This window comes from Camellia sinensis, chromosome 1, assembly GCF_055761805.1.
Source record: "Camellia sinensis isolate YWXY chromosome 1, ASM5576180v1, whole genome shotgun sequence".
NCBI classification, from domain to species: domain Eukaryota; kingdom Viridiplantae; phylum Streptophyta; class Magnoliopsida; order Ericales; family Theaceae; genus Camellia; species Camellia sinensis.
In genome coordinates, this window is record NC_138961.1 from 5,638,447 (window position 1) to 5,661,706 (window position 23,260).

Sequence of the window (23,260 nt, forward strand, 5' to 3'; positions counted from 1 at the left end):
ATGCGAGTGTTGGATTATTTACACTACACCTGAGATTATGGGTTACATAACACTTGATATCTAGTTGTACTAGAAAGGTATAAAGGCGCCTACTGGATATCCAAATATTGAAGATTGATAGTTACTGAAGAATAACAATCACGAGAGTAGGGAAATTGCATGGTGGCAAAGAGGGATTGAATGAGGTGTCGAAAAAGGACATGAATGGTGAAAAAGGCTATGAAGTAATAAAGAGAGGTTGGTAAGGGCTAAGAGTGGCTAAAAAATGCTAAAAATGAATAGATAAAAGTAGAGAGAATGGAGCGAAGGTGACCGAGTTATGGTTAAGGCTTATAAATAAAAATAAAATTAAAATTTTATAGGGCAAGTTGTAATAAAAAAAAATAAAAATAAAAATAAAAATGGACTCCAAACATAAAAGATCCCGTTATTATCTTTCTTTATCTCTTTCTCCCAGTGGTGGCCGAATTAGAGATGATTTACGTAAATATAAGTCGTATACAAGTCGGCTTGTAATGGTAATCCTCGGGACGAGATTGCCGAGAAGATGGATGATGTAGGTTGATCATGGCCGAATAAAACCTAGCTTGAGGGCCGAATAGGACGTACAACCCGCGTAACGACTGGGGTCCCAATTGTGAGGACAAGGTGTCCATGATAAGAAAGTGGGTCCCAGGAGAGTGATATAAAAAGGAGCAGCAAACGCCAAAGTGAATGAGGTAAAAAACAGATAACTTGAGAAATAAGAAAGACTTGAGAGGATATTAACTTGCCCGTCGGAATGCTAATTCTGGCACTCCCCACCGGAGTGTTCATTCCCATTTCAGGTACAAATTCAAGGATCAAGAGTCTGCTTGGGCCAAAAGGTATTTCCAAACCACATTACCACACTCCCAAACATATCGATTTCATTAGAAACTGTCCACTCCAACAGTTGGTATGATATTTAGCTACGTTTTTAGAAACGCCGTGATAGCCCTTTCTTCTTTTCTTTTCTTTTTTTTATATTGTGCAAATTTTATGTTATTGAACTAAAAAAATACCTATAAAAAAATTGAAAAATAGCGATAAATTTTTCGTAGTCAGCCATATTCGATATAAGCACAGGCCCATAAGAACCAAATTGGAGATGGAAACAACCAAAGTGTCTGTTTGCCACTGGCTAACAATACCAAACCAGTGGCTCAAAACCCATCTTTAAGCAAGCATTAGTGTCTACATGTCTGTCTATGGTTTTATCCACTTCCACTACAAAAACATTACAGACTGTATGTTCTTCTTGAACTCATAAAGAGTTGTAGTTCACAACTGAGATGAGTCAACTGCTCAGGATACATACTATTCTTGCAAAAACAGATCAAACCAATTTCAATTATAGAAATCATATGTAACATATCTAAAGCTGTTATAGAAAATAGATTTAACAAAAGTCAACCCTTCTTGATTCAACACAATTCTTCATCCCAACAAATCAAATTTAGTTGGTGAATGAAGCAACTTGTGATTCTAATATTTTAGGTAAGCATCAAGATTTTTTTTTAATATTTCTCGTAAAAAAAAATCCATTAATATACAACAGCCTCTGGGCCTTGAGTTGAGGACAAATCAATGGTGACCACAGTTCAATTTTCATGTGGGATGATTGAAATCCTGTATTGTGGTTTGGGTTCTTGACCAAACCCCATCTGAACAATGCTTTGCAGATCATCTTTACACAATGTTGGAAACTACGGATTTCAAGTTGAGAAGAGCAAAATTAGATGATGAAAAACTTAAAAGGGTTGTGTAGTTGTATTTTAATTTCTATTTCAATGCTAAAAAACACAGAATTGTTTCAGAAAACTCTTTACAATTTTTATTTTATTTTTGGGTATTTCCAACTTTTCGTTGTTTTCCTTACTGAAACACGAAAAATGAAAACGGAGAAAACAAGACAACACCAAATTCTTCAGGAATGGGCCAACATTTGAATACCTGTGGAAGACCTTGGCCAAATTCATTGACCGGAGGTAATTCGTTGTTTTGGCATAATGTGGTGCTTGCATGGTCCCCATTGGAAAGATTAGTATGTACTGGTGGAAATTCCTGGGTCTGTTGTCCAAAGAAAGCAGAAGCAGAGGAATCTAATGGGTATGTTTGATGAGGGAAAGAGCCATTAGGCTGAAATACCTGGAATTTACAACCAATTTTAGAAAAAAAACCATCACAATAGATAAAAGAAATTGATTTTACAAGTTTCTATACTCACATCTTTTGACAAGAGACTATCCATGTTAAATTCCAACCTTGGATTCACAGAAGCTAACTTCATTGACAGAAACTACAAAATACAAAATGAATACACAATACCCATTAAGTCATAGAACTCAATTATGCAATCAAAATGAAACCCCATGGTATAGAACAAGTCCTAATTTACCTCGACTTCTTGTTGCAGTGACTGCACATAGTTTATAATTTCATCAAGCATAAGTGCTTTTCCATTCACCTACAAGTACAATGGAAAGAAAATTTCCAAGGCCAATTTAGTCATTGCCCAACAATGAATTCAAGCTCTACTATGGCTTAAATTTGTTGCAAAGCATTCTGTTACACACATCTTATTGCAACCTGGCACGAGGTCTTGGAGAAGCTTCATTCTTTCACTGATCTTCTCCCTTTGAACCTGCCCAAATACCCGAAAATCGCAACGTTAATGCTAAGCTAGCCGGGGAAGAATTGGAGCGAATGATGAGAGAATTGGGCTGTGATTCTTACTCTTTCAGCAAGGCTATGGCTATCAGTAGCTTGACCCCTTCTTGCTCTTACATGAATGTAGTCCTTTGGGGGCTCGGGAGGCTTCTGGTTAGCCTTTGTTTGTTTCTCATCCTCATCCCCTGTTTTAACACTACCATTTTCGCTCCCACTGCCTTCATTGGGTTTGAATCACTTGGTGTTCGGGTCATCCTCTGCCTCTGCTACCTGGAAGAACAGAATTGTTAGAATTCTCGACTGAATGAAAGAAAAAAGAAGTTAAAAGAGTGTGTTTTTAATTTTTCTTGGTAATTCATATACCACTGTGGCATTGACAGAATTGGATTTTTCAACACCGTTTCGCCATTTGGGATTTTCTCAGAAACAGAGGAACCCTCATTAGAACTTTCAAATTCAGTTCGATCCGAGGTAGCAGACTCCAGAACTCCCCTGAATTTTGTGTCTGAGCCAATTGACGACCTCATTTCCATTTGGGTTTGTGTTGAATTCTTGTTTTCTTGAGCACCCACGGGAGATACAGCTGCCTTGATAGAAGGACTACTCGAAACTCTCGGCAAAACCATTTGGGTATAGAATAATCTGATTGTAGTCCAGGTGAAAATTTATTTTTCGCAGTCTCCTGTTTAGATATCTCAATAACTTCTTCGGTTTCCATTTGACTCGTCCTTTGATGATGATTAAAGAGTTCGGGTTTCATCTCCAAGCAAGATTTCAGATCTTCCTCATTCTGAACTTTATTCAACTTATCATGAAGACCACTTAAAGCCGAAACCCTCTCAGCCCGCCAAGATTTTCCCTTTTTTTGCATTCCGACAAGTTCAACTTGCTTACTGGAATCATTGTCACCATTACCTAACTCGATTTTCTGAAGCTTCCTTAGTCCCTGATTGACAATGTCTTGCACTCTCTTTGTAACATTTTCACTCCTGGGGGGCCCATTATTGGTGGACCCTTCAGGTGTAGAATCCACAGTAAGCACCTCTTCGAGCAAACTAACGTTCTGCATGTACCGATCAAAAGCTTCATTTTCCACTTCAACATTTCCCTCCTTGTGTTCTTTCAACTTTAGAAACCTCCATTCATTAATAACCGCAGCATCCTGAACTTGCTTCCTAGATCAGGATTAACAACAAACAATATTACATAAGGAGAATAAATTAGGCATGTATATGCACCTTTCTAGTCACTGTCTTCCTTGAACGAAGTGGGCCTTGCAAATTATTAAACTGGGCAAAATTGTTGGAGAGTTGCCGAAGTGAAGTAAATCTATGTGAATTCCTGAAAGACAATATAACTATTTAAGAAACAACACTGTTTTGAACAAGGATAAATGTCAAAACCTTTTTTATCTTTTCTTTTTGACAAATACAAATGTCAAAACCTTTTAAGCACTAAACTTAAAACCAAACCAAGCCAAACTTACAGCTAACAAGTAAGCATGTCAATGTGCTAGGGAACTGAAAACAGAAAAGCATTAAGACAATGCCATGGATGATTGAGATGTGATGAAAAAAAACAAGACAAAAGGTTGGAAATTTTTGTGTTCAAAGAACAAAAACAAACTTCATAGAATTTCAATAATGAGTCTCTCATTTAAGGGTAATCAAATACAGGGATTTTACAAAGCTCAAGACTCATTCCTGGTCATTTGTGAATGAACACTTTCCCTTCACCATCAGTGACTCCCTAAACAATTACAGACACCAGCATAACAAAAAAATATGTATGTGGGGGGACCAGAAAAGCATTGTTTTCCACATTTTAGATAGCTCTCACCAAGTGAAATGAGCCAAATGATAGAAAAGCAATGCATGTGTTTAGAAGACAAACGATTTTTCCTGGTTATAAGCTTCTAAGCATTATGTAAATGATAACGATAACAGCATAAACTCGATCAAAAATATCATCTGAGATCTCTGAAGAACATTAACTTACCCAGAGGAAGATGTGTCAGTTGACTGCTTGTCAAACAAACAAGAGCTAGACGATGGTATCTTGTCTGGAAAAGTTGCAGTCCTTGTCAACACTGCAATCACAATCCAAAAGGAGTCATGCCCGTTAAAAGTAGGACATCATGAAAACAAATAACTGAAATCTTTAAACCAACCTTACATTGGAACTCTCTTAATACTCGCTCACAAATAGCAACTCTTTGAAGCTTTATTTCACTAATGAAATGAGACAGAAACCCTCCACCTATGAAGCATGGACACGCCAGATCTCATGCCGTGGGGGTGTCTGACACGGGGACACGTCGGGGATACGGGGACACGTACGGGACACGCCAGGTGGCGTGTCCCTTTAATTTAATTATTTTTTTACAGGGGACACGGCGGCGACACGCGTGTCCACCAAATCTGGACACAGAGGAAAAGAGAAGGAGAAGATCAAGGTCAAGAGACAGTCGGTTCAGGCGACTTACCTCCATCAGTCGATTTAAACCAATTGATCCACCACCTCCATCCAGTCGATCGAAGACCCTTGACCCCCATCAAGTCGATCAAAGGTAAGCCCCTCTCTCTCAGTCGATCAGTCGATCAGTCGTCTTCCATCCAGACGACTTCGAAGGTAAGCTCTCTCTCTCGCTTCGATCGTCTCTGTCCGCTCTCTCTCTCTCTGTCTTCGATCGTCTCTGTTCTCCCTCTCCCTCTTTCTCTGTGTTTTTGTTAATTATATAAGATAATTGATCAGATAATATATATATATATATATATATAATATAATTTATCATATATAATATATATAATATAATTTATAAATTATAATTTTTATCTTGTAAAATAAAATATTTAATTATTATTTCTTAAAATATCATATATAATAATAATTTTTATAAATTATTATTTCTTAACTTTTTAACATATAATAAATAAAATAAATCATCTAATTATTTAAAAAAATTATAATTAAATCATATATAATAAAATAAAATATAAAATAAAATATCTAATTTTTCTTTTTATTTATTTTAACATATTTTATTATTCTTTATTTGTTATATATTTTTATTTATATAATATATATATATATCATTTAAAAATAAAAATAATAAATTAACAATAACACATTATTTTAAAAAATATAATAAATAATTAAAAATATAATAAATAAATAAAATAATTAATGTATATTAAAATAAAAATATTTATAAAAAATTAAAAAATTTGCCGTGTCCCCTGCCGTGTCCGTGTCCCCATTTTTTAGAAATTGCCGTGTCCGGTGTCCGTGTCCGTATCCGTGCTTCATAGCCCTCCACGATTCCAATGCCTTGTTACTTTAGGTACTCACAAGTTAATTTTGACTAGAAAAGCTTATTAATCTACAACAGTAAATTGTACTGTTATGTAACCAGTTACCTCAAAAGCTTAAGCTGTCCAGGAATGGGCTTAAAATGTATATCAAGCTCCAACATTTGCATGTTGAGACTCTATTTGGAAACTTATTATGCCTCACTGCAGGTAACCACTCTTTATACTTGGCAGCGAGCAAAACAAACTCTGAATACCCGTAAATTGGTAAGGTGAGTGTTCACTATGAACACCGTCTTTAGCCCTGGATCACCCTGAATCAGTTTTCCCTTTTCTTTAGACTTCAGAGTTCATAATGCTCGAGTATTAAGCCAGGATATTCCCATCTCAATTGAATCAGAACTGATCCATACTTATAGTTGGGATCACCCCAAGTAAATTGTCAATCTTTGCAAGAAAAATATATGTACTTCCCTGCCATTACAGAATGAACAAGAGGTTGCAATGCCAGATACTTGCAACCAACTTGACACTCAAAACTGTGTACCAGGTAAATGGTGCTTTGTCAAGATAAATGTACAACAGTTACTGCAATATAGACTTCGAGCAGGGTTATCAGGTCCAGACATCCATGCAAAGCACAAATACAATTATTCCAATACATCATACCCAAACATTCTTCACGACAACCTCAGAATGTAATGTTTGCATACCGTGTATGTGACATGGATTTTGAGCTTTTGCACAGCAACTCTTGCATGACTGATATGGGCACCTGCACAGTAAATCCAGCTCATCAATTAGTCTTGAAGGGACAAAGATACCATTTCCATGCACATGTCAGATATTCAAATACTCATGTACAAAAATTTAATGTTCAGGTGCAAAATGCACATATAGTAACTACATAATGAATTGATATTTTTTTTTAATTATTTAAAAATTAAAAAATAAATAAAACACAATCATAAACCATGGTCTCAACAATCCCCGATAAACAAGCAATTAATGGTGCAATTTGCATCATGACATTGTCTTCAATATCCAATCACCTGTTACCAAAAAGAAAAGAAGCCAGCATATCAGCCCAGACATGGAGCAGTTCCTAGGGTTCATACACTCAAAGAACTCTCCCAACACGTAGGGTTCATACTCAACTCCACAGTGGGTGTATGATACATTTCTCGAGTATTTGAGTAGAGATGCACCTTTCACATTTTCTTTCTTAGTCTCCTCAATTATTTCACCTTTCTAAGGCTAAAAATGCCCCCAATTTTGACTATTCTGTTATGTTCAAATTGTTGTATGCTGGAACTTCAATTTCTTAAGAAATGAAAACAACCATGGCATCTGCGAGCCTAACACTATTGTAGATATTTTTCCTTTACCAATAATAACAATAATATATATATATATATATATACATATCTACAAAGTATAAGCATTGAGAAGAAGGATAACATTTTCCTTGTATCACTTGCCTCAAGGAAGCCATATCCACCTATGGGTAATCTCACCTTTCCTTCCATGTGTTCACCCTCCCCTTCCCAAACTAAAGCACAGCACAGAGAGGGGATTCTCAACCTTTAAAAATTCATGGAAAAGAGCAATACCAATATCACCAAAAGAAGATGACAGCCCCAACATTCCCACTAGATAAACAGCACAAAGATACAAAATTTCAATGATCTTTAGGGGGTGTTTGGGAAGTGGCTATTTTAGTTAACTTTTTTGCTTTTTTATGAAAGACATGCAAAAAAATAGTAAGACTGATGTTATTGGGTGTTTTGACTTTTTGACTATTTTTAGCGAAAAAGCAACCACCCCAAACGGGCCTCAATGATGGAAGGCTATCTATGGTCCCTCCTTTTTAGTTCTCTTTTTCATTTTTATTTTTACACCTGTCTTCCTTTGGTTGGTTTCAAGTCACACAAAGTAGTCTATGATATTATATGCCAAAAAAAAAACTTGAGAACTTCATTTTATATACACACTAGTTCCATGTCATGTCACACCTCAACTTCTTTTTTTTCTGATATGGGATCAATTTGCTTTACAAACAACACCAATGGTCCTGAATCTCAGATTATTTAGCTCCTGTACAAACTAATAGGCAAATCATAGTTTTCTGAACAAAAATTCATCCTTTTTTTGTTTTTTGTTCAAATCCCAATAATTGGGTAAGTCCATTACCTATCATGGTATTGTAAATTACCTTCGCATCCCTCAGATATGCAATAAACTTTGATTTGTTTAACTCATAGCTGTTTCAATACAATACCCAAAAACAACAAAAACAAAATCAAAACAGAAAATTCTATGAACATAAATGAATCCACTTTACTCGAATCAACACTTAAACAAATCCTCAATGTACTATATAGTTGAGGCCTAGTTTAAATTTCAAATTTCAAATTCTGTAACTTCTTCAGTTTTTTTTTCCCACATATATTTTTTATTTTCATATCACCCATCAGGTGTGCACACACACTAATACACACACACACACACACACACACACACACACATATCTATATGTATAGAGCTCAATATAGTGGATTAACCACAAGTATTCTGTACAAGATTGAACTTAAAATCGAATCATCTATAAGTGAAATCAATTCGGAGGTTGAAGAAGAAGAGAACAAAGTGGGACAATGTTACGTAGGGCAAAGATGAGTGGTTGGAGGAGGAGCAATTGGCAAGCAAAGACGAAATAGAGTCCAAAGGTGCAGCTCAGCTCCAGGTTAGCTCAACTCAGCTCATGGGTGTTCATAATTTACCAATCACAAGTTGCACAAAATTGTCAAAGCTATTCAACAACACAAAAGAGAGAAGAAAAAGGGTCAGCTCAGCTCATCAGGATAAGTGGACCACCTCAGAAGGATATTATTACTATATTGAAGTCTGATACACGAGAAAATAATTAAAATGGTCAAAGTATCCAAAGGTGATGAAATTTAATAACAACATAAAAAATAAAATAAAATAAATCCTAACCCAAAAACTGTCTTGAGAAGTCTAACCATATCCCCCAAAATCATAACTTTAAAAGCAAAAGAAGAAACCAAAAACCAAAAACATTGAAACCAATTCCAGTGAGTCAACAGTTGAATTCTATATTACTAATTACAGCAAAGGCAGACAGCAAGAAGATGCCCATGAAGAGCTCTGCAGTAGAGTCCTTGAAACAAAATAAAATAAATACACTTGAAACAATTTCATTGTTTTTCTCAAAAAACTTTAAATGCCATTATTTCAATAACAATATATTATATCATTTTCCATAGGACTCAGAGATTCCCTCTAAAAAAATTAAAAACAGAGTGATTAACAAAACTAGACAGTTAATTTGAATGTTATTTTGGGGTGTGGTTTTAATTTGCAACCACCATACCTATACCTTCACCATGTGCCAAATTTTGTGGGTTTGTTGCGAATATTGTTTTGCTGTTCTGGTGACTGCATCTCCTAACTGGTCTTCTGGTTTTTGATGATACAAAAAATGCACAAATATGATAATGGCATCCAAAAACTTATTTCAAATTTTTTATTCTCCTTTTACAAGTCCACAAAAAGTGTTACGCGAAGTTCTTGGTAATTCCTAGTTTCCTGTCCTCTGCACTACATGATTACAGTAAAACATACAAACAGACAAAAACTTTCAGACTAACATTTTTCAACATACAAAACCCAAAATTCATGAGAAAAGAGGCTTTAAACGAGCAGAGACAATGAAAACATCCCAATTGTAAGCACAACACTTAAACATACAACACAAATCTGACTAATTGTAAGTTATATAGAGTTGACCAATTCAGATGAATTGAGACTAGCATTTATTTATGTTTAAAATATACATAAAATGGCAATTCCATAGAAGAGAGAGGATATATAGAACAAAACCTCTTCAACTGCCTTCTCTCTCTTAGGCGTTCTGCCCCAATTTTCGATCCTAATCTGCACAAATGAAAATCAACAACCAAATCAGCATTGGACCCATGATGAGCAGATTGTTAGAGATGGCTGGTGTTTTTTAGCAGAAATTATACTGAAATCACAAGGGGAGAAATTATACGGAAGTCAGACACAACTGAAAGTACAATAGGCGTCCATGAAGTAACTAGTTAGCCTCTATCAATTCATCCTAATTGAGTTCACTAATTCTACACAGCAGACAAACTCAAAACAAAGAAGAGAAATCTAAAAAGAACACACGGATCTATTATATATATACAAATTGAAACACTGGTTTGATAGATTACAAAGATTAACAAACAAAATAAATGAGAAAGTCAATTATCAGAACACAAATTGAAACATTAATTTAATGCAGACTTAATACCTGTGAAATACAAGCAAAAAACACAATTAAACACTTGTTTTAACAAGATTTTAGCGAGAGAGAGAGAGAGAGAGAGAAATCAATACCTCGCGGTGAAGCTTCGAAATCGAGAGAGAGAACTTCAAAATCGAAATCGCTCTAAGATGAATCTCAAAATCGAAATCGCTCTGAGACCGATCTGAGAAATCAAGCACAGCCTCTCCTGAGATCACTTCCTCTGTAATCAAAACCAACCCTCTTCTCTCTTCGCAATCTCCCAGAGCTTCAGATCGATATCACAGAGTACAAAGGATGAATCGAGAGAGAGAGAGAGAGCGAGACAACGGAGCTTCAGAGCTTCAAATCAAAATCGCTCTAATGTGAGCTTCAAATCGAAATTCTGGTTTCCAACAAAGTCAAATTATGAATTTGTATGAATCTCAAAGAAAATGGCTCTGAATCGAAATCGTTGTCAAGGGTTTAGAAGTAATTGGGGGTGAGCAAGAGAGAGGCGTGAGATTAAAAATAAGGGTTTCCAAAGCTTTAACAAGTATTCTCACATTCAAAATAGCGTGTGAGGGCCAACGTATTTGGAGGCATTTTTAAACGCCTCCGATTTCAAAACGGTGTCGTTTTATTAACGAAATATGCGACGTTTTTATAAAACGTCGTTAAATATTAATAAAAGTGACGTTTAAAAAAATGCCGTCTAAACCTATTTTTCCTGTAGTGATTGATATTTTTCCTTCGTTAATTACTGTGTTAGACTCCAAAATTATAATGCCTACATTATTGTTAAATTGTTTGCGCATCAAAAAAGTGTTATTTACTAAGGGTACAAAGTGCAGCCTTTTATTTTACAAGTATCAAAATGCAAATTTTACAAAATTATAATGTTAAGCGTCATTTCCAATTTCATAAAGGCAAACTACAATTTCAACAAAAGTGCAAAAAGGACAAAGTGCCATTAACCTAAAAGAATAGGGTAAATTACAAACACACCGTGTGAAGTTTACTTAAATTATAAATTACTCTCTGTGATTTTAAAAATTACATGATGCCCCCCTATAGTTTCTAATTTCATAACAAATAAGTCATTTTATTAATAAATCATCAAGTTAATTAATAATTTTTAATAATGTTAAAATATTATTACAATTAATAATTCAGATAATTTTATTATTGTATAGGTGAACGGTTAGAAATTTTACTTTTTCAATTAATTCTGTTAAATAAAAAATTATAACAAAGAGGTATTTATAATTTTCTAAGCTATAGGAATAATTTATATTTTAAACAAATTTCAAGGATGTATTTATAATTTACCCAAAAGAATAAAAAAAATTGTTCAGGTCATGAGTAGGGCTCCACCAAATCAATCTAGGTGAGTGTGACCAAATAATGCCACAGAAAGCTCGTCATGCGATAATACCAAATTTGTCAAAATTCAATACAAAAATAATAGAGTGGTGCTATATATTTATAATTAAAATTTTTAATTTAACCATTTTAAAAAGAAGTTAACCTTACACAATTAAATAGTAATAAATTAGCAGTAACCCGTGCTATGCACAGATAAGTAATAAAAAATGGTAAATAATGTTAAACATGCTAAAAACTAACAATTAAATATTATAATATTAATTTAGATGGGTATTGAAATAATATATTTGAGTGATCTTACTATATTTAATTAAATAATTTTAGAAAAAAAAAAAGTTCAACTAAAAATCAAGAGTAAGAGTGGATTTTATAAATATAAGATAAAGATAAAAACAAATTAAGTTTAAATTTGAAGATAAACTATAAATAAATAAATAAATCCTAGAAAAATGAGGTAGAGAGAAATTCAGTAATTGAAAGGAAAAAAAAAAAAGTTGAAATTTAAAAATTCAAAAATAAGATAAGATAAACTTAAAAAGAAAAATAAAATCTGATATGGGTAAGCCCATAAAGGTTATAGCCCACCACTTAGGGCTCAATACATAATTCAAATATTAAAGCCCAACGTTGCTGGAGCTCAACATGGCATTAAGAACCAATGACATCTAAACACGTGGCAAGAAAAGGGCAAGCCACATAAGCAGACAAAGATCCTGCAAAGTCATTGCACTGTACATCAGCCATTAATGAAGCCCCTTACAGCATTTATTGCGATAACCCCTCCCCGTCGAGACAGGACGGCCTCACCATAAACAAGGCAAGCTAGAGCACAGACTTTCGGCTAAGATGATAGGTCGAAAGAGACAACGAAATGATTACCAAAGAATATAAGCAGACGTCGAAGACAAGAAGAAGGTTAAGCTTTCTATCTCTAATCTATTTCTACATTCCATCTCTCTTTCTAACTTGCTCGTCGAAGGGTTCGCTGGAGGACTCCCCGTTCCCCGTTGAACTCTTATGCAAGTTCCTCTGTGGGCTTGGTACCTCGAACATTGGTTTGGGAAGCGTGGATCAGTCCGACCCGTTCCATTTGAAACACGTTGTATCATCAGTTGGCGCCGTCTGTGGGAATCATTTTTGCTCTGCGCCCCAGTTGTGCTCATTGTCGCCGGAAACCCTTTCCCAATAACCCTTTCCTACCACCCACCAAGGTGGATGGTCACAACTAGATCCATGGCTTCTCACCACAATGTCGCCGACCACCAAACCGACCCTCCCAATCCAAACAACCCACCGTAGTATTTCATCGAGCTCACCAACAGCATTAACCGCCTGGCCAAGCAAAACCAAGCCCTGCTTAATGCTCTACTCCAAATAAACCTTCCTATGTCCCCTCCACCACCTCCAGATATCCCACACTGAGGTAGAAGACCCCCACTCTTGGACCCTCAACGTCAACGGATCATTCCACAAAGAAGGCAATGGGGCTGGTCTCATCCTCACCGGCCCCGATGGTGGTTATTTCAAGTGTGCTCTCCGCTTCTTGTTAGACACATGCAATAATGAGGCTGAATATGAGGCACTCATCACAGGTCTCTGCCTTGCCAGAGACATTGGTGTCAGCCATATTCAAGTGTTCAGCGATTCCCAGCTCATTGTCGGACAAATCACAGAGGAATTCGATGCCAAGGAAGACACAATGCGGGCTTACAGGGATACTACACTCCCCCTTGCTCGTCTCTTCAATAATTTCCACATCAAGCACATCCCTCGGACGGAAAACTCCAAGGCAGATGAAATGGCTCAGTTAGCTTCTGCTGACTAGTCAGACCTCAGCCATGGCGTTTGCCTTGAATACCTAGCCCACCTCGCCATTTCCCCACAACAACAGCAAGTCCACTCCCTCCAAAATGAACCTATTCCATGGGCGACAGATATCCTGCTATTTTTGACAAATGGGGAATTGCCCGCCGACAAACACCAGGCCACCAAGGTCAGGGCCCGCTCGTCCAACTACATTCTTATCAGTGGTCTCTTGTACAAACGTGGCTTTTCACGCCCATACCTGCGATGCCTCAATCCTGCTCAAGCGACCTACATGATGAGGGAAGTCCATGAGGGTATATGTGGTAATCACTCGGGTGCCAGGTCACTCGCCCACAAAATACTTTGCACCGGTTACTTCTGGCCTACTCTCAATCAAGATGCCACTGAATTCGTGCTTAAATGTGATAAGTGTCAACGCTTTGCCAACATCCTTCATGCTCCTACAGAACTAATCACACTCTGCAGTCCTTACCCATTCGCCAAATGGGGAATTGACTTAGTTGGCCCATTGCCCACTGGCCGAGGCCAAACCAAATTCGCAATCGTCGCCATTGATTACTTCACTAAATGGGTGGAGGCAGAACCCCTTGCCACAATTACCGAGCGGAACACAACCAGATTCATCTGGCAGTCGATCGTGTGCCGTTTTGGCATCCCTCAAGCCATCGTCTCTGACAACGGCAAACAATTCAACAATGCCAAGTTCAGGAAATTCTGTGCAGAACTTCAAATCGAGCCATGTTTTTCCTCCCCGGGTCACCCCTAAGCCAATGGCCAAGTTGAGGTTACTAACCGTTCTCTTCTAAAGATCATTAAAACTAAGCTGGAAGCTGCTAAGGGACTCTGAGCTGAGGAATTACCAAACGTACTCTGGGCCTACCGCAATACCGCCCGAACCCCCACTGGGGGAGACCCCCTTTCGCTTAACATACGACGCCGAGGCGGTCATCCCAGTGAAAATCGGTCTGCCTACCCCGAGGGTTCTACACCCGAATCCAGAACTAACTGAAGAACTGCGTCAGGCAGACTTGGACCTAATTGAAGAACTCCGAGAGACCACTGCTGTCAGGCGGGCCTCATATCAACAGAAAATGAGAACACACTACAACCGCAAAGTTCGACCGAGGGAGTTCGCCGTGGGGGACCTTGTTTTGCGCGAAGCAACTCTTGCCATCAAAAATCCGACTGAGGGCAAGCTGGCAGCCAAATGGGAGGGACCTTACGTTGTTAAGGCCAGACCTCGTCCAGGCACTTACCGACTTCAGGACATGGAAGGTCGAGATCTCCCCCATCCGTGGAACGTCGAGCACTTGAAATGTTATTTTCAATAAAGCCCTATTTTTGTATTGATCAATTGTTGTATGTTCTTTTTGACAATCTACACACTTAGATGTTTTTGTTCTTTTCTCACATGGTGCAAATTTGTGATTAATGGGCTACACTTTAAATGACAACAATCTTATATCTCAGTTATCTGTATGGTATTTCAATAACACCCTGCTTGCAGCCTCAGCCTCAGCCTCAGCCAAACTGAGCATGAAAAGCTCAGCCAAACTCCTCAGCCAGACTGAGCACGAAGGGCTCAACCAGACTGAGTTACTTAAAGCCTCAGCCAGACTGAGAAGCCTCGGCCAGACTGAGCATGAAAAGCTCAGCCAGACTGAGTTACTTAAAGCCTCAGCCAGACTGAGTTACTTGAAAAGTCAGCTAGACTAAGTTAATTATGGCTTAAGCCAAACTGAGCACGAATGAAGAGCTCGGCCAAGGCCATTCTTGCAACTTCATGTTGGTGACATAGTTGTCATACTTAGTCAAATTCCAAGTCCATACTTTTACGCCTCTTAACATTCTTTACATTTTTTAACTTTCATTTCTCAACCCAATATTTCATTTCTCAACACTCTTATAACACGGTTTAAAACTTCACATTTTTTAACATTCTCACATTTTAAACTTCACTTTGCGTCCTAGTTTTCTCACAAGTTAGACTGGCTCCCTACTTCTCAACCTTTACTTTGATTTATACACAAGCCTTATTTGAATGACCATTCTCATTCTTTTTAGATCTACAAGAAATAAAGACAACAGTATGAAAAAACAGAACTCATAATTTTATTTATTTACAAACTTACACATAAGTTCACTACAGAAATTACACACACAAAAAAAAAAAAAAAAAAAAACAACAAACAAACAACAAAAACAAAAATTCTACTTACAAATTTTCTTTACAATCAATCACTCCTCCTCGCTTGAGGCCAGGTCCTCTTTGTCCACCCCCTCATCAAGGGAGGTCTGGGCCACGTCGTCTTCATCTATTCTTACATTGCTGAAGTCCAAGTCTGGGAACAGCTCTTCTGCTTTGCGTCTGAAAGTCTTCCAGCCGCTACCCAGAGCTCAGCCATCTCATGCTTGTAGAAGTCCGACCGCTGGAAGCTCTGGATCACTTCCTCTTCACTCCTGCTTCCAGCGGTCGCTCCCGACGGGCCAGCCCCCCTATCTCCCTCTCTTGCCAAGCTGCTGGCGATAACGGCATCAATGGCCATCTGGAAGTCGGCAAATCCCTTGAACTGCTCTACCGCTGCAACACATAGATCGGGGTATGCCGCCCTCTCAGATGCCAACTTGGCCCTTTCCTCCTCCAAGGCCTTCTCCAACCCTGCCTTCTCAGCCACTAACTTGGCCCGCTCATTTGCCAGCGCCCTCTCCAACTCAGCAATCTTCAGATCTGCTTCTTCTTTTTCGTTGATCGACTAAGCATGCAGATCTTCATTGCAGACCATGGCCTCATCCCACCTTTCGTTGGCGACGATGCAGGCTTTCTGCGCCTCTTCCAGCTTCTTCTGCTCGACAGCCAACCTGAACTCGAGCGACACCACCTTGCGGCGTTCCGTATCCAGCTCTAACTTGGTGGCGAGCAGCTCAGCATTGGCACGGTTGGCTGAATAGCCCTGCACCATCGCCAACACCTCCATCTTCTTGGCTTTCTGGATCTCCTCCAGCCCCCTAACACACACACTCCGCGTGGCTTTCCTCCACCCCCTGGTCTCTCTCCTTAAATTTTCAAGCTGAGCCTTCACCTCTTCCAGCTTTGCCTTCAATGGCTCAACTTCGCCTTTTGCAAACGCCGCTTTCTTCAGTAAGGCTCCTGCTAAGGCCGTCGCCTCCATCTGGGCCGAACACCACCCCCTTAGCAGCTCCGCCACTATGAAACTCGCCAGCGAACACACGGTCGTGTCCTCCACCACCCCCAAGAGCCGATCGGCAGCAATCCTGGCTTCACCTCCTTCTCCCTCCAGTCGCCCAGACGCTGCTGGGGCGTGGTAGATGGCAGTCTTCAACTTGGCCCTCTCTCCCATTCCTTGGGGCACAGGCCCCCCCTTACGCCGCTGCTCTGCCCCTTCCTCAGGGCCAGTCGCCCTCCCTTCCACTTGTGTTTCAGGGCCAGTCGCCCCACTCTCTATCTCCTTCGCTGTTTCCTCCAACCCCACTTCGGGGCTCCCCTCTGTCATCCCCTCCTTCATCCTCTTCAAGGCTGGCCCCTCCTCCCTCTTCTTTACTCTCTTCTTCTTCTTCAGTGCAGCCTCCACCTCCTTTTTTCTCTTTTCCTTCAAAGGATCCACGGGAGGTGGTTGTGGCTCAAAACTGCTCAGGTCCTTCTCCGCCAGCAGCTTGGGGCGCGGTCGGACTCGTTCCCTCGCGATCGATTTGGGCAGGCGGCCTAACTGAGACTCTTTGAATTTATTAGCCTTGACACAAATCGTCCTATCCGCCTTCTGCGCCCTCCTCCTCGCCTCTAGTTCTGCCGACGCAAGATCTCCACCAGTCGGCTGAGGGCCCTGCCTTGAGGCAAACAAGGCTGAGGGCTGAACGAGGTCGTCCCACTTGGCGCCCTCCTTCTCCCTCCATGCCTTCACCTTCTTCACCCTCTCCTCTGCCGCTGCCCCCAACCTTGGCTTCACCAACTTGGTTGGCACTCTCCACGCTGTGCGCACTCCTACTCCCCCGTTGGCAAACACATAGAACCACCGCGGCCTCCACCCCTTAATGGACGACGGCAACCCCGCCACCAGACCCTTCCCTCCCGCTACTTGTAAAGTGACCCAAGTTTCTTGCTGGCCCGAAGCCTTGTAGCATGCAAAAAACTCGTCCACTGTCATCGCAGCCCCCTCGTTCGCCCGCGGCCACGCACTTGCACAAGCCAGTAAAATCTTCCACACATTGAGCATTAGTTGACCCGGCACCACCTCCAACCAATTTAGCACATCCACTACCACTTGCGGAAGCGGCAACCTCAACCCCCCCTTCAACGCCTCCTCGTAGAAGGCAAACTCCCCCGGTCGAGCGTTAGATGGCCTCTCCTTCGGTGTCGGCAGCTTTAACTCTATTTTCGCAGGAATCTGATATTTCTCGCGCATACCCTCCAACTCCTCCGCGGTAAAGGACGACTTGTCGGCCTTCATGTGCCAGTGATCTAGCTCAACCTGACTGATTGGCTTCGCAGCCGCTATCAGCATGGACGAGCGGGGTCACCCTGCCAGTCCCCCCTCACTCCCTACTCGCTTCTCCGTCCTGTATTGCTCCGCCGAGTCCACCGCGTCGTCATCCCCTAAGGTATCTAGTCTCACGGTGGGCACTTCCTCTCCAGCCATCTCTCTGGTGTGCCTGCGTATAGCTTCAGATGCTGATACAAGGTAGTTCACAAAATGTTGCAAAGGTGTATCACTCGACACAAAGGAGTTTACTCTTGGAATGTTTTGATTTTTTGCAAAAAGGTAGGTAAAGCGGATTATACCAAAAGCCCAAGGCTTGCCTGTATTCTAAGGGTCACAATTAAATTTTGTCAGCTTGAAAATTTTCAAAAAAATCCACCAAAACAGCCTTTTCAACACCCTATGTTAACTTACCCTTTCATTTCTTACCCAACACCTAACCTCCCCCATCACGGGATTCCGCCACGATCGCGACCACGATCCACTGCCCCCTTCCCCTACCTTGTCCTTGAAGCTTGGGTAACCAGCTTAGGGTATGATAGAATATCACCCCCTATTTATAAATGAAGATTAGGGTTTACAAGAGAGACAATTACAAGATGATCCCTGAGGGCATAAAATGATTACAGACCCTAGTGTAACTTTCGGCTAATATAATATGCTAACACTTTCAGCTAATATAATATGCTAACACTCCCCCTCAAGCTGATGCGAAGATATCTCTCATGCCCAGCTTGCCTAATATGTCATGAAATGGTTTATTCCCAACCCCCTTGGTGAGAATGTCAGCAAGTTGTTCACCAGACTGGACAAAAGGAGTACAAATGATATCACTAGTGAGTTTCTCCTTAATGAAGTGGCGATCAATCTCAACATGTTTTCTCCTGTCATGTTGAACTGGATTGTGAGCGATGTTGATGGCGGCCTTATTATCACAGTATAACCGCATGAAATCCGTCTGATCAATACCTAGATCACTCAACAATAACTTGATCCATAAAAGTTCACACACACCTTGTGCCATAGCTCTAAACTCAGCTTCTGCACTTGACCTGGCAACCACATTCTGTTTCTTACTCCTCCAAGTAACTAGGTTGCCGCCGACAAATGTGCAATACCCTGAAGTTGATCTCCTATCAGTTACTGACCCAGCCCAGTCAGCATCTGTATAGACTTCTACAAGAAGATGATCATACTTTGAAAAATACAGACCTTTACCAGGAGCAGACTTCAAATACCTCAAGATTCTCATGACAGCCTCAAAATGAATCTGATGAGGAGCATGCATAAACTGACTAACTACACTGACAGCAACAGCAATATCAGGACGGGAGTGAGATAGGTAAATGAGCTTACCCACTAAACGTTGATAGCTCCCCCTATCCACAACTTCTCCTCCTTCATCATCCCCCAATTTCTGATTGGGTTCCAGTGGGGTGGCACATGCCTTGCAGCCAAGCATCCCAGTTTCCTTCAACAGGTCAAGCACATATTTTCTCTCTGAGATAAATATCCCACCCTTAGAGCGAGCAACTTCAATTCCCAGAAAATACTTCAAGCTTCCCAAGTCTTTGATTTCAAACTCTTTGGCTAAATATTTCTTCAACAGAGGGATTTCCCCACTATCATTGCCTGTAAGAACTATGTCATCTACATAAACAATAAGTGCTGTAGTCTTACCGCATGAGGAATGTTTCACAAACAATGTATGATCTGCCTGACTTTGTTTGAAGCCATATTTAAACATAGCCTGAGTGAATCTCTCAAACCAAGCCCTTGGAGACTGTTTGAGACCACATAATGACTTCCGAAGTTTGCATACTTTGCCTTCTGTTTGATGATCCTCAAAACTCGGAGGAATGTCCATATATACTTCTTCTTCGAGGTCACCATGGAGAAAAGCATTCTTGACATCAAACTGATAAAGCGGCCAATCTAGATTAGTTGCTAGAGAGAGAAGTACTTTGATTGAATTCATCTTAGCCACGAGTGCGAAGATCTCCTGATAATAAATGCCATGTCTGAGTAAACCCTTTTGCCACAAGTCTTGCCTTGTAACGCTCAATAAACCCATCTGCTTTGTGTTTCACAGTATATATCCATTTACATCCCACAGGTCGTTTGCACGTAGGTACCTCAGTCAATTCCCAAGTGCCATTCTTCCTAAGTGCTTTCATTTCCTCAATCATGGCTAGTTTCCACTCAGAGGTAGCAAGAGCATCCTGAAAATGGTTAAGAATGCTAACAGAGGAAATATTGGACACAAACGCTCTATATGAGGATGACAAATGAGAGTATGATACAAACTGTGAGATAGGATGTTGAGTACAAGATCTCACACCCTTCCTCTTGGCAATAGGAACATCAAGATCAATGGACTCAAGAGATTCAAAGTTACCTAGACTCTCATCAGAAACAGGAGATGGCAGTGGAGTAGCAAAAGCGGTCCCGTGTATCCAGTTAAATTGTTTTCTGTCTATGTCCCGGACATAAACATGCTCGTCCTTATTCTTGGTGACAGTGGGTTCTATAGTCCCAGTAGAAGAGGGGGGTGCAAGAACAACTGGTTCCACCATAGGAAGCACAGTAGAAGAGGGTGGTGCAAGAACAACTGGGTCCACCATAGGAGGCACAGGACTCACTTCACACCAAGGCTCCCACGGAAATGAGGACGGTGACACCCGAGAGGACAAGAAATAGGACTGGGACTCAAAGAAAGTTACATCCATGGACACAAACCACTTACGAGAAGAAGGGTGGTAACATTTATACCCATTTTGAGTAGAAGAGTAACCAAGGAAAACACATTTGAGGGAGCGAGGGTCCAACTTACCACGAGAGGGAGAGCGATTATGGACAAAACAGACACAACCAAATATTTTGAGAGGAATAGAAAACAAGGATGGAGAACCGAGAAGGACGTGAAGCGGAGCCTGTTTGTCCAAGACCTGGGTAAGGAGACGATTAATAAGATGGGCAGCGGTGAGAACAGCGTCGCCCCAATAGGGCCGAGGCACATTCATAAAAAAACACATGCACCGAGCCATGTCAAGAAGATGCCGATTCTTGCGTTCTGCCACCCCATTTTGTTGAGGGGTATTGGTGCAAGAGGTCTGATGGATAATGCCATGAGTAGAGAAATATTGTCCTAACCCAGAATCTATGTATTTCCCGCCATTATCAGAACAAAATATTTTGATAGTGGCCCCAAACTGAGTACAAATCATCTTATGAAAAGTGCGAAACACAGAGAAAACCTCACTCTTATCTTTCATGAGATACACCCAAGTAGCACGAGAAAAATCATCAATAAATGTAACAAACCAGCGATGACCTTTCACAGACATAACACGAGAGGGACCCCAAACATCAGAATGTATTAATGAAAAAGGAACGAAGCTTTTATTCAAACTGAGAGCAAAAAAAGCTCTATGTTGTTTTCCAAGTTGACAAGACTCACAAAGAAAGTCAGACACATGATGATTTGCGAAACCAGAAGGGAATAAATGCTTAAGTACATGAAATGAGGGATGCCCAAGACGCCAATGCCACAGCCATAAATCAGCGGGGGTAGTAGAAGACGTGGTGGAAGAATAAGCAAGTTTGTCCGGTTGATCTAGGAAGTAGAGACCATTTTCTGCACTACCACTGCCAATCGTCCTCCCCGTGACAAGGACCTGAAAAAGACAATGATCAGGAAAAAACATCACACTACAATTCAAATCCTGGGTAAGATGACTTAAGGATAACAGATTAACAGAAAACTTGGGAACATGGAAAACAGAAGATAGATGTATGGTAGGAGTGACTTGGACTAAACCTTTTCCAAAAATGGAAGAAACAGTGCCATCGACAATCCTAACTTTGTTTTGACCTGAAGAGGGCTTATAGACAGAGAAAAGATCAAAGGAGCCAGACATATGATCTGAGGCACCAAAATCAATAATCCAAGGCAAAGATTTATGACACAGGAAAGCACAAGAAGAAGATGCTAAGTTACCTGAGCGGGCAAAGGACGAGGAAGCTATACTGAGAGCAGTAGAAGATCGGCGGTCCAACAATTGGCGCAAAGCATCCTCCAGCTCAGTATCAGAAACTTGGCCAACAGAAGTAGAATTAGAATCAAGGCTATCAACGGCACTAGACTGATGAGCCCGGGAATAGGAACCACGTCCTCTAGATTGGCCTGACCAACCTCCTCGAGAACCAGACCGATCACCTCGACCCCCGGATGGAGTCCCATGAAGCTTCCAACACGTCTCACGAGTATGCAGCGGCTTCTTGCAATAATCACAGAATACAGACTCCTTAGCAGCAGACGGAGGAATGGGAGGCAGGCTGAGGCCATCTCGAGGAGTAGACAGTAATGCAGAACGATCAGCAAAGACAGGAGACATCATAGCAGACCGGCGACTCTCCTCATTCTGTACATAGGCAAATGCCTCCTGAAGTGAAGGAAGAGTGTCCATACTCAGAACTCAACCCCTAACTAGATCATACTCCACATTTAGGCCGGCCAGAAATTTAAAGACCCGTTCCCGTGCGATGAACTTCTTGTACCCGATAGAATCAGTAGGGCAAACGGGCTTATAGTCTTCCAGGTGGTCAAGGCGTTTCCAGCCGTTGGTGAGGAAAGTGAAGTACTGAAGAACAGTCTACTCCCCCTGAAGTGAGCTCTTAATAGAGCGACGCAACTCAAATGCCTGTGAAAAATTCCCTTTGCGAGAATAGGTGACAGCCATAGCATCCCAAACGTCCTAGGCAGTCTCCACAGACAAGTAGCCCTCACCAAGTTCTAGAACCATCGAATGGATAAGCCAACTCATAATCAAAGAGTTGGTAATCTCCCATTGGTCATAACCTGAGTCAGTGGTACTAGGTGCCTGTATCCTGCCATCAACATACCCCATCTTCCCTCTGCTCTTCAAAAACATAGTCAAACTTTGAGACCATGCTAGGTAGTTCTGACTATTAAATAGAGAGGTGGTGATTTTCAGACTAGGGTTGGGGTTCTCAGTCATGGTAGTAGGTAGAATGGGACTCTCACTCCTCGGTGTTTGAGAAGAAGGGGACACACTGGTGGAATCTGTCATGGATACAATACTACCGAACCCGCAACAAAACTAGTGGCAATCACAAACCCGGAAGGTGGTAGTGAGAGAACAAGCACAATGACCACTATAAAGACATAACAAAATTAAAAAAACCTTTTTTCTTTTCTTTTTTTTATA

At 40.5% G+C, this 23,260-nt stretch overlaps 1 protein-coding gene across 1 annotated transcript in view; it reads right to left on the reverse strand.

Moving 5' to 3' along the window:
• Positions 1–1,341: 1,341 nt before the first annotated feature.
• Positions 1,342–23,260, reverse strand: part of LOC114261501 (transcription factor bHLH62-like) — a 31,858-nt gene continuing 9,939 nt past the window's right edge. The window contains exons 4-15 of the mRNA XM_082923222.1: positions 9,909–9,962; positions 8,667–8,814; positions 6,716–6,777; positions 4,690–4,780; positions 3,930–4,032; positions 3,055–3,853; positions 2,758–2,923; positions 2,594–2,665; positions 2,420–2,488; positions 2,249–2,320; positions 1,975–2,169; positions 1,342–1,727 (exon numbers count right to left, since the gene is read on the reverse strand). Of these exons, the coding sequence (XP_082779348.1) occupies positions 1,623–1,727; positions 1,975–2,169; positions 2,249–2,320; positions 2,420–2,488; positions 2,594–2,665; positions 2,758–2,923; positions 3,055–3,317 (942 nt within the window). The 5' untranslated portion in view covers positions 3,318–3,853; positions 3,930–4,032; positions 4,690–4,780; ... (1 more) ...; positions 8,667–8,814; positions 9,909–9,962 and the 3' untranslated portion in view covers positions 1,342–1,622. The remainder of the gene's footprint in view (positions 1,728–1,974; positions 2,170–2,248; positions 2,321–2,419; positions 2,489–2,593; positions 2,666–2,757; positions 2,924–3,054; positions 3,854–3,929; positions 4,033–4,689; positions 4,781–6,715; positions 6,778–8,666; positions 8,815–9,908; positions 9,963–23,260) is intronic.